General features: G+C 42.3%; 1 protein-coding gene across 4 annotated transcripts in view; it reads right to left on the bottom strand.

The window, feature by feature from the left end:
* Positions 1-4,667: 4,667 nt before the first annotated feature.
* The window catches only part of fermt2 (FERM domain containing kindlin 2), a 78,845-nt gene continuing 71,175 nt past the window's right edge, over positions 4,668-12,337 (bottom strand). For all 4 annotated transcript variants that reach the window (XM_060934588.1, XM_060934589.1, XM_060934590.1 and 1 more), the window contains 3 exons: positions 9,986-10,110; positions 9,576-9,717; positions 4,668-7,085 (listed from right to left, as the gene is read on the bottom strand). In XM_060934588.1, coding sequence (XP_060790571.1) covers positions 6,912-7,085; positions 9,576-9,717; positions 9,986-10,110 — 441 coding nt within the window. In that variant the 3' untranslated portion in view covers positions 4,668-6,911. The remainder of the gene's footprint in view (positions 7,086-9,575; positions 9,718-9,985; positions 10,111-12,337) is intronic.

The following is a 12,337-nucleotide window of genomic DNA, read 5'->3' as shown; positions in this document are numbered from 1 at the left end:
CCAGGTCTTTAAAGGGGTTTCTGATGATCTTTGTGAATGATTTACTTGAGAGATAAGAGCCAACACAAGTGAGAATCAAGCCAACTGTTTGTTTACACTTCAACTTGCAGCGCTTCGTTGTAAAGACACAAAATAAAAGTTTAAAAAAAATAAATACTTGCACGGGCAAAAACAATCCAGGATTCATTCGGCAGCGACTTGATCCCGAGGTCCTTTACCCAGCCACATAAAAAACAGTTGTAAGCCTCCATACTCTTCCACGCTTTCATCTGTTTTGCGGTGTAGAAGGACGTCTGCAACACCAGATAGTTCGAGATGTCGGGGAACTCGACTGAAGGGTAGTTTTCGAGATCGTATGACAAATCCTTCTTTCCCAGACTGTAGGGGTCGATTCCATTGCACATAGCAATCTTCTGAATATATCTAAAGCGAGCAGTGGCTTCTAGATCACAAGCATACTCTGATAAGTTATCGCTAGTTGTTTGCACTACGGTAGCTGTTTTGGTTTGCTCGACCACCAGCTGTTTTACCAAAAGTGAAACCGCTAAGAAGAGTCACGTGACTGAAACCCAAGGAAAAAAAAAAAAATACACCACCCGTGAATGAATTATTAGTACAGGTTGAAATCTTTGAACAGCAGACCCTGTCGGTCTTATTTCATATGAGCATCACTTTGAAGGACATGGTATTCCGGCAGGTAACTTCACTTGACTTATTGAAATGTCAGGTCAATGCGTCCTCGGTTATAAATGCCTCAAATAAAGCAATGTCATTACGGTCACGCATCTCATCATGAATTCCTTCTGGTGCATTGTATATGACTGAATTAGACTTCCACTGAGATTGGAGTGAAGTTATCCTGACGTTTCCTTTGTATCCACTAAATGCTTGCAGGCAAAAAGACTCAAGGAAACTTCGTCTTTAAGAGCCTTCAGCAAAACCAGCTCCGGCTCTCCTGACACCAGCAACAAGGCTACTAATTTGACCCTCTGTGCAGTTTTGTACTCCTTTACTTTCTGTAGCTTGGGGGGGGACACGGGGCTGGAATGCAAATGCAAAGGATAGGCCATGGTTGGATGAAATCAAAGTGAAGCTACCAAGTTGAACTTAGAGTGTAAAAAATATATATAATATATATATATATATATATATATATATATATATATATATATATATATATATATAAAAACAGAAGTAACTGCTCTGAAATGCAGATTTGACTTTTTTTTTTTTCTCCTGTGCAGTTTGTCTCAACCAGGCCACATATTTGGTGTTTTGTTTCTGACAGATCAGGTTGATGAATGAGGCAAAGACCATCTTTTTAAAATCGCACATCATGACCTTATCAGCACAGCACCTGTTTCCCATTTGTATTACACATTCACTATCTGAGAACAGTTCAAGGTCAGCAGACAGTGACTTTCTCATCAGTGGAGGTTGGCGTGTTACAATCAGACACAGAGCATGATATAAAAGCTAAGCAAGACCCAAGCTGAAGCACAAAATGTGGCATATAGAGCATTAAACAAGTGAAAGAATAATGTCCTTTTCCAAAAATTGGCTTAGTTTTCCTACAAGATTTTTTTTTTTAAGACTTCACACCATCAGTATACTCCAGTGCAATCCAATATTCTAACACAGTTAAGACCGAGGCGTCTGCGTCTCCTCTTCCAATACAACTGGCTTGAAGATGTGAACAGCACATATTGAAAAGACATCATACAGAGCCGGGTCTAAACACAAGTGAGTTGGAAATATAATTTGTCCTGAAGTGATTTCAACAGCAAATACATGAATATCCCAACAGAACAAAAGGTCATACTGCAGAAGCACGAAATGGAAAGAAACCCAACCCGTCCAAAACGTCAGTGACTCAAAAGCCATGAGGTGGTAAAAGGTTCAGCGCTAATAAGAAGTTCAAGCTCTTTGTCAGGACCACGCAATTGTTCATTACAACAAGCTATGGGACTGCAGGCCAGAGATAAGTAAATATTTCTATTACTCATGTCACTAGGCTTAGTCGGGGCGGCATGGTGGTGAGCAGTGTCGCCTCACAGCAAGAAGGTTCTGGGTTTGAACCTCACGGCCGACGGGGGCCTTTCTGTATGGAGTTTGCTTGTTCTCCCCGTGTCTGCATGGGTTTCCGCCGGGTGCTCCGGTTTCCCCCACAGTCCAAAGACATGAAGATTAGGTAAAATGCCCAGCACAAGGCAGTGGATGCTTTTTAAAAAAAAAAAGCACAGGCATCCCAATAGAGACATAACCAAAACGATTTTCAGGAAGAGTGGGTCTTGTCTAAAGTAAACCGCATGTCAAGGATGGTGCCGTAAACACCATCAGGAACAGCTGCTCATTCATACAATTATCCAATCAGCCCCCCTCCCAAAAAAAACAAGTTAATATTCAAATAAAACATCAGAAAATTTTGATCTCCAAGACTTGGACTGCGGCATGGTTTTCGGTTTCAGAAACTGCTTTTGTTCTGGAGTTTTAATACACAGTCTCTCAAGATGCTGCAAACACAGCCAGGGAGGATCAGTTCTGCCTTGTTGATGAAAGCACGGTTGCCTCACAGGTTCCAGGTTCGAACCTCACAGCCGACGCGGGCCTTTCTGTATGGAGTTTGCATGTTCTCCCCGTGTCTGCGTGGGTTTCCTCTGGGTGCTCTGGTTTCCTCCACAGTCCAAAGACATGCAGATTAGGTCAATGGGGCTACTGTAATTGGCACAAGCTGCAGTAGTTTCCCAGCCATAATGTAGGTACTTCTATCTCACGATGGCTAAATAAAATTTAAAAAATAAATAAAAAGGTCAGAGAAGAATGGCCTTACTGGGTCAAGCTGACAGGAGCACTATGGTAACTAAAATAACCAGTCTTTACAATGTGGTGAGCAGAAAAGCATCTGGGGGGGACCCACCACCACGTTAAAACCTTCAGGTGGATGGGCTACAATAGAGGACGACCACATTCTGTTCCAGTCATGTCAGCGGGAACAAGAATCTGAGGCTACAGTGATCACAGGTGAACAGAAACCGAACAGATCAAGATTGAAAAACTATCTTCACCTGCCTAGTTTTGGTGAGTCTCTGACCCAATGCAGCATCAGAGTTCTGTTCCAGTGTAATCCGTATTTAGGCTGAATTTTGCTGAAGCGAGCTGTATTTCATTTTAAAATTTATATATACAGCCCCGGGGCGGCACGGTGGTGTAGTGGTTAGCGCTGTCGCCTCACAGCAAGAAGGTCTGGGTTTGAGCCCCGTGGCCAGTGAGGGCCTTTCTGTGTGGAGTTTGCATGTTCTCCCCGTGTCTGTGTGGGTTTCCTCTGGGTGCTCCAGTTTCCCCCACAGTCCAAAGACATGCAGGTTAGGTTAACTGGTGACTCTAAATTGACCGTAGGTGTGAATGTGAGTGTGAATGGTTGTCTGTGTCTATGTGTCAGCCCTGTGATGACCTGGCGACTTGTCCAGGGTGTACCCCGCCTTTCGCCCGTAGTCAGCTGGGATAGGCTCCAGCTTGCCTGCGACCCTGTAGAACAGGATAAAGCAGCTAGAGATAATGAGATGAGATGAGATATACAGCCCCTTTGTTCGTTCAGCATTTCCTCAAAAGCTGCACCCTCCACAACCAAGGACAGTCAAATTTTGAGCCTGGGGTCCATGCACTCTGAATTTTAACAAGTTACCAGCTTCATATAAATTCACCAAGCACGTCTTTAATGGCTAATTAATGTATGCATTTTGACCGAGTTCCTTACGATCCTTTTTTTTTTTAACTTCGAGTCCTTGGAGCTATCCCACCCTTTACAAAACCCATAAACACACTGGGTATACTACAATAATTACATTTTGACAGCCAACATGATGGACAGAGACATCTTTTTGTCCTTACTGATTGAATTCTAGTGGGCTGCATTTTTTATTTTATTTTTTTTTGGACTCATGTTTTACAGAGCCTGGGGTTTTTCCATGTTATTGACAAACCAGTTGCTGGACTGACTCCTCCAGTATCTTTGGCCCATCAGTAAGTTGGTGATGGATGTTCCACTCTGCTACACAGCCTAATTAAAGGCTATTCAAACAGACATTTTCCATCTGCAAAGTAGATGAATATGCATCCAGCTTATTAAAAAAAAAAAGTAATAAATATCTACTAACATCTCTAACGATTATTCAAATAGCCCTCCTACACAGCATAAACTGGAGCTGCCAGCATGTGTGGGTTCATGGATTCAGGGCATCACTAACAATGTTAAATACAACCAGTAGGTTTATGGGATTAAGACAAGGATGAGCAAGTACATACTCTATGTATGATACATAATAAAAACAAGTGTCCATACATGAACACAGGACACCGGTCACAATCAATTGGAAACAAGAAGCACACAAGTCTTACCCATGCACCAAGGACCATGGTACCAAACCTAAGGGGCGTGACGAGCAGATACAAGAAGAGTCCATTCCAGTTCTCACTGCAGTGTTGATGAACTACTCTCGCTATCCCCTCTCTCTCTCTTTATAAAAAAAATAAATAAATTAAAAATGGGGGGGGGGACCCACACACCCCTCTACCTGAAACTAATCTTAGCACCGTTCTAAAGTGCCAAGTTTGCAGTACAGACAGACAGCGACCTCTGCTGGTGACAGCATCAAACAGTAGCATTCTCATTGGCTTTAAATAAAAATCATTTTTATTATTATTTTTTTTAAATAAATGCATTTACAGTCTAAAACCAGCAGGCCATGCACTGCCGTTCAGAATCTGAGACAAACAAAAACAAGCAAAAAATAAAAAAGGGAAAAGATATGCTAAAGTAGCTTTTTATTGTACTTCATTTTATGACAATTTGTCTCAAACTCCAGGGGGCGATGGTTCTCCTTCATAATTCAACTCATACCTCTTAAAATGAGCATTCATATAGGACTATTAAAAACAGGTTCTAACATTTTCCTAGCAACTTGCTATAAAATGACAAATTTGCTGCTAAAAGAATTTATTACTGTGTGCTAGCAGATAAAATCAAGAAAAGACGCTTGTCAAATATTCCAATGCATCAAACAGAAAATAAACATTTACATACTGTGTTTAATTTAAGGCTAAATAACAGTAACAGAAAACGAAACAAGTCCTTCAATGTGTGCGCATGTGTGTGTGTGTGAGTGAGAGAGTGAGAGAGAGAGAGAAAGCGCGTGTGCTGAAATGTGCAGCAGCTAAACCTGGAGCTTGAGACATGCTTCATCACATTAATATATATATATACCTATATATATATTTTTTTACTCTTAAAAACTCAATAAGACCTTAACATAGGCAGGTACACATCATACCACCAAGCAATGCTCAAAAGATGGCTTTTTTCCTTCTCTTCTGGAAAAATAAATGCATTTCCAAAAAATGACAGAAAAAAAGCAGCAACAAAACAATACCTGTACAATTCTATAAAATTGTTTTTACATTAGTTACAAAAACTAATACTTCATTTAGCATTCCTTCATATTCATGGAAGAAAAAAAAAAAAATTGAACATTGCATGTCCTGCCTTTAAAACACAGTGACCCATTGCTGATGCATAACAATATAACAGCTTTGAATAATACTATATGGTTTAGGATAAAGTGTGAATGACGGAAGGGAAGGGAAGGGTGTACAGAAAAAACATGAAACCGACACGTCATGGTGCTGCCTGTAGCCAACAGGCTCCAAAGCACAACTGAGGTCATCCTCACCGACTTCATACTGAACAGGAGGGTAGAGGCTGTACTCGCATGACACACGGGCCCTAAACTGCACACAGGCCTGCTTTTCATTACCGTTTCCTTCAAGACATGTGATCGTTTTAGAGATTCTGTAGCTAGCAGGTTAAGATCCCTGGACTCATTCCTTCATCATATGGTCTTCAACATCCTGTTTAACGTGCACCGCAAACTGCTTGTTGCGAGAATAAACCCGAAAACTATAGTGCTGAAGATCAATATATTATCTCATGCTGACTCAGGATGTCAGACCTCAAAAAAAAAAAAAAAAAGGCAACTACAGCTTATTCTTCATGTGTGGACCTTTCCTTCAATGTAGGAGTGCTTGCTATCTTGTCTCGTCAAGAGATCACACTAAAACAAAAAAAAAAAAAAGTGTCTTCTTAGTTGCAAAACTGCTTGTAGTGTTGAATATTCTGGTCAGCGCTGATCCGGAGAGACCCTCTAACCGAGCTCATGTAGTTTAACGTTTGAGTGCTGGATATTGTTTTCATAAAATGGCTGCTATTGCCAAAGGTAATGGTAACAACACGGAGACAACGAAGAATATCAATGGAAGTTATGACATACAACATAAGTGAAGCAGAAGAGGGACTGCATTCGAATAAAGGCAAATCAGCACCAAGACTTAACTTGTCAAAACAATCAGATCGTGACATTTGAGACAAACTTGAGTATTAGCATGCAAGCTGAAAGGCCATGGACGTCACACTAACCCCTCTAGTAGGCATAAGGCAGAGAGGTGGAGACAACCAACAATGCAGAACAATGCAGTGACTACACACTCACCAAGCACCCTGGGAAAGGAAAAGGAATGAGAAGCAACAGTCTCTGTGAAAATAGCTGCTCGCTTCACGAAGGAAAAAAAAAAAAAAAATCTGATCAGAAGGTGAAGCCTTGGGTGGAAGGAAAACTCTCATCGTTCTTCAAAGTCATTCCATGTCTTCATTAGTGTTACAAAGGTGTTTGGAAGCATTAAGGCAGGAACTAAATTAAAAAGATGGTAGCTTTCAAACAAACAAACACTCACTGTGGCCAGATGTATGGCATGATTTAAAAAAAAAAAACCCACAAGAAAAATAGAGTAGATGAACAAAAATCCCAGGCACCCCATGCCACCCCACCCCCCTGTTTTACTGGGCTCAGAGGTTCACCCTCTCAAACCCAACCACTGGTGAGCTTGTAGAACATTTCCTCATCAAGAGACTCATTCTGGTCCTTGGCTCTCGTCGACAGGAAAATGTAGCCACCGATGAACTCGTGCACCACCTTACAGTCCACTTCAGCGCAGGTGAATGACAGACTGGGCTCATCAGCAAACTCCACTGTAACCTAAAGCAGAAAATACAAAAGGACTGGTTCTGAGAATATGACTGGCTCAATGGAGCTACATAATGGAATGTTCTGGCATTCCCCCAAACCTAATCTCTATCTGACGCATGTGTAACATATAAGCAACTACCAGACAAGAATCTCACTGCATGGAGAACGTTTTCATGACATGGCTTTCGCCTAGTCACCTGTATTTAATAAGGTTTTAGGAATACATGCATCCAAACAGAGCTTGTGTCAGCAATGGTCACTTCTGTGGAAGCCATGAAGGAGGGCAGCATTGGTACATTCTGTATTGAGTGCTCAGCAGCACGTCTAGTTTGACGTCTAATACTGGGGTTTCAGTCACATGACTATTCTTAGCGATTTCACGTTCGGTAAAACAGCCGGTGGTCTAGCACAGTGGTTTTCAAAGTGGGGGCCCGCCAGGGGGGCCTCAGAAAGTTGGAGGGACGATAAAAAAAATTGCGAAAAAAATATGTACTTTTTAAAAATAATTATTAAATATATTGTAATTAGTTTTTTAATCATTATTATAATATATAATTATTAATAATAATACATCATATCGAAACGTTGTTTGCCATGCTCATCTCTCCGATTGCCTGTGACGTTGCGGTTTGTGCCATTTATCAAGCTGCTTTGCTCCTCAAGCTAGCGTATTGCTAGCGCAAAATGAACAGGTTTTTGAAGAGACCGAAGGAACAAACCAACAGCCCTGCTGTGGAGGACACTGCTGCGAAAAAAACTAAGAAGTCCTGGCCAACTAAAATCCGAAAATATGAGGCAGCATACATCAAGTATGGCTTTACAGCCGCACAGAAAAATGGCCATGATTGCCCGAAATGCGTCCTCTGTCTGGAGACCCTGTTAAACGAGTGCTTAAAACCTTCGAAACTTCAGCGTCACTTGGTACAAAAACATCCGACAGATGCTGAAAAACGGTAGATTTCTTCAGACGCAAAGAAGAGCATTTGATCAGGCAATCTGCTGCATTCATCCAGCAAGCTACTGTCCCCGAGCGGGCCCTGAAGGCATAATTTTTAGCCTCGTACCACATTGCTCGTGCTAAAAAACCTCACTCAATTGGAGAAGATTTGATTTTACCAGCCACCAAAGACATTGTCCGAGAATTGCTTGGTGAGGATGCTGCAAAAAAAAAAAAAAAAAAAAAAAAAAAAAAAATCGATGCTGTCCCACTTTCTGATCACACCGTGAGCCGACGGATTGGTGACATGGCTCAAGACGTATCTGCTGAGCTGTTGGAGCAGGTGAGAGCCAGCGAATACTTTGCACTTCAGCTGGATGAGAGCACAGATTTATCCAATGAGGCCCAACTGCTTATGTACATCAGGTTTATTTCACAGGAAAGATTTGTGGAGGAAATACTTTTTGTAAAACACTTGAAAGAAGAACTACTGGGAAAGACATTTTTCAAGTTTTGGACGATTACATCGAGTCTAACGGATTGGACTGGACCCGTTGTGTGGGTGTGTCCCCGGACGGAGCCGCGGCAATGACCGGGAAGATCAGTGGAGTGACCGCACTCATTAAGCAGAAGGCCCCGCATGTAGTGGCCACACACTGCATGCTCCATCGCGAGGCACTGGTCGCAAAAAGGATGGATAACGAGTTGAATCAGGTACTACAGGAGGTTATACAGTTTATTGTTCAGTGCGAAAATATTTGTGTTGAAAACATGTTGTTAGTTAATAATATTCTTATGCTAAACAAATGCAACAATCATTGACTATTGAATAAAAGTAAGCAAAAACATTCTAAAAGTTGATGTTTCTTTACATATTTTGTAGCATTGTCTGTGGGTTTGCAAAGGGGGTCCCCGGCCAGAAGCTAATGCTGTTTGGGGGGCCTCGGCATGGAAAGGTTTGGGAACCCCTGGTCTAGCAAACCAAAACAGCTGCCGTAGTGCAAACAACTAACGATAATTTATCAGAGTACGCTCGTAATCTAGAAGCCACTGCTCGCTTTAGATATATTCAGAAGATTGCTATGTGCAATGGAATCGACCTCTACAGTCTGGGAAAGAAGGATTTGCCATACGATCTGGAAAACTACCCTTCAGTCGAGTTCCCCGACATCTCGAACTATCTGGTGTTGCAGACGTCCTTCTACACCGCAAAACAGATGAAAGCGTGGAAAAGTATGGAGGCTTACAACTTTTTTGTATGTGGCTGGATAAAGGACCTCGGGATCAAGTCGCTGCCGAACGAATCCTGCATGTGCGTTTGTGTGTATATATTTAGATATACACACACACTTGTATTTTTCGGGGGTCGTCTTTTTGAGTTTTTATTTCATCGTCGGCTGGTTCAGCAACACGCTCCGCCATTTTGTTTTTCTCTACCCATGAGCTGACTGGCTACTCTACTACGAGGCTATCAGAGCATGCGATTGCTCATATCCAATGCATGTGGACAGAAAACAGTAGTATCCTCTTAAAGCTGAGAGTAGGTTAAGAAAACACCTTACCATCTTGATTTCCCAGTTGACGTTCCACTGTTTCATGTTGCTGAAGCGCCAGGTCTTAATGGCGTCTCTGGTGCTGGCATCTATGCGGATCAATCGGTTGTAGGTGATGCCAATCAACTCCTCTCTCTTACTGCCTTGGAACCTTAGAAAGATAAATTAAAATAAGTCTCTCTTACAGGACTTGATACAGAACAGAAAAGCTAACTGTATGAATATGTTTTGAGTCCAGATGGTTATTCTCTCTCTCTCACACACACACACCTCCCTTTGATAAATCTACATTTTCAGTTGAATGGAAATAGTGAATTGTAAAATGGGTGTGCCTGTTTTGCCTAACTCAAACATTTCAGAAATCATGGAGTTTAGAGACTTGTAAAAATGATTAACAAGACTACACACAACACACTCACTTGGCCAAGAAATGAGTGATCCCAAACTCTGGCAGCGACTGCCAGGCCTGGATGAAGCGCATCTTGGCCTCGATGAGACTCATCTGGGCCACATTCTGATGGGCCTCTAGGATACGAGCAGAAATCTGAAAACATGCAAAAAACACCACATTTTCAACACTCACAGTCATCTAGTCTCACCCTCCCCAGCACACCCACAAACACACCCCAACACTGAGGAACACGTCAAGAATCTTCATGCTATTAACAAACAGGAAGTGAGTGCAGCGAAGAGGAGAAGCGATGAAGCAGAGAGGCTCTCCTCCTCAGTGAGAGCGCTCAGTGGTGGGGTTCAGTCACTCGTAACCACAGTAAAGTGCTGCTTCAGACCCATGACTAACCAGTCACTGAAGGAAAACAGATCTGCCTGCATCAAAGTACTATTCTTTTCCGTTTCAGATTTTCAACTTACCAGTATTGACACCACCCACATTTGGTCTCCAAAAAGATGTTCACATGGGTTAGTATGAAAGAGAGAAGAAATCCGTGAAGATAAGACTAGATCAAGCAACCTAGATAGATTTAAACTAGGGCCCAAACAAAATAGCAGTACTCCAATCAAATTTGACAGATATTCTAAGATGATCATTACTTGTTACATGTAACGAGATCCTTAAACTGAACTGCCTGGCCAAAATAAACTCACCATTTAGATTTAAATATGCAAATACTTAAGAGCCTTTATTTGGACGATTACTGCAGTGATTGTGTTTCAGCTTGCAACAATTCCTTTAACCCTAACTGATGCAGTGAGTAGCTTCTCCTATCTTAAACCACCATGTACCCCATGGTCTTGGAAAAGATGTTGCTGTGTTTCAGAAGGGTCAAATTCATGGCCTACATCAAGCCAACCCCCCAAAGGAGATATATGAAACTACTGGAAGTGGGTTAAGAACTGTCCAACCTATTATTAAAAACCCTGAAGGACAGTGGTGAACAGCTTTGCAAAAGTAATGTGGTTGGGGAGAAAATAAAAAATACTGGCTGAACGTGATCAGAAAATCACTTAAAAGGGAACTGAAAGAAAATTTATCATCAAAATTCTATTTCTCTCATTTTATCAAATATCGGAATGCATTTCTGACAGCTATTTTGTCACTGCTATAGCAAGCTATGAGTGTTTGAAATATGCTATATAATATATCAGTCCATATGTCAAAGCGATGGCCGTAAACGAGATATGCCAAGACCTGTGCAAGACATCGTAGGACAGAAGTAAAATGTACAGCGGAAATCAAAGTGACCAACATCTGCCAACGTTGTCAAAAGACGCACGCGCCCTCCTTCGAATGCTGACGTCATCAAGCGGGAAGTTTTCCCTGTGTCCGAAATCGCTCCCTACTCACCATATAGGGCACTATATAGTGGGGACGCCATTTTGTAGTGCTGTCCGAAACCTTGGTGAGGATTATGTGGGAAATGTGCCCAGTATAATATGCATTTAAATCACAAAAATACACGCATGTATTTATCATTTTGAAAACTCACCAGCCACCTGATCTGGCACGTTGCAATTGTGCGACAGTAATGACGTAAATACCAGCGCGACGGACTCGTCCTTATCCTGTCATCTTTCCAACTCTTCTCTATGCCACGTTGGTTTGAAGTCATATGGAATAATCTCCATGTCATGTACGCGAGGGAGGCGGATGCACGTGCAGAAGTATATACTTTAATAAAGTGCAGAATATATATATATACACAGGCAAACAATCCAAAACGGCAGGCTAGACAAAAAACGAGAATACAGGCAAAAGGGTCAGTCGAGGCGCAAACAGTACATCAAAGGCTAAGCGAGGACAAGAACGAGAAACAGGCACAAGGATCGTCTCATCTCATCATCTCTAGCCGCTTTATCCTGTTCTACAGGGTCGCAGGCAAGCTGGAGCCTATCCCAGCTGACTACGGGCGAAAGGCGGGGTACACCCTGGACAAGTCGCCAGGTCATCACAGGGCTGACACATAGACACAGACAACCATTCACACTCACATTCACACCTACGGTCAATTTAGAGTCACCAGTTAACCTAACCTGCATGTCTTTGGACTGTGGGGGAAACCGGAGCACCCGGAGGAAACCCACGCGGACACGGGGAGAACATGCAAACTCCACACAGAAAGGCCCTCGCCGGCCACGGGGCTCGAACCCGGACCTTCTTGCTGTGAGGCGACAGCGCTAACCACTACACCACCGTGCCGCGCACAAGGATCGTGAAACAGGAAATCAAGACAACGGGTAGAAAGGCTCAGTAATACGTATCGTAATACTTTGCGATGCAAATGCATCAGCACAGTCCTTAAATAGGCAAACAC

The sequence above is a fragment of the Neoarius graeffei genome, chromosome 11 (assembly GCF_027579695.1).
Source record: "Neoarius graeffei isolate fNeoGra1 chromosome 11, fNeoGra1.pri, whole genome shotgun sequence".
Lineage (NCBI taxonomy): Eukaryota > Metazoa > Chordata > Actinopteri > Siluriformes > Ariidae > Neoarius > Neoarius graeffei.
This window is presented reverse-complemented; position numbering and strand designations above follow the sequence as displayed.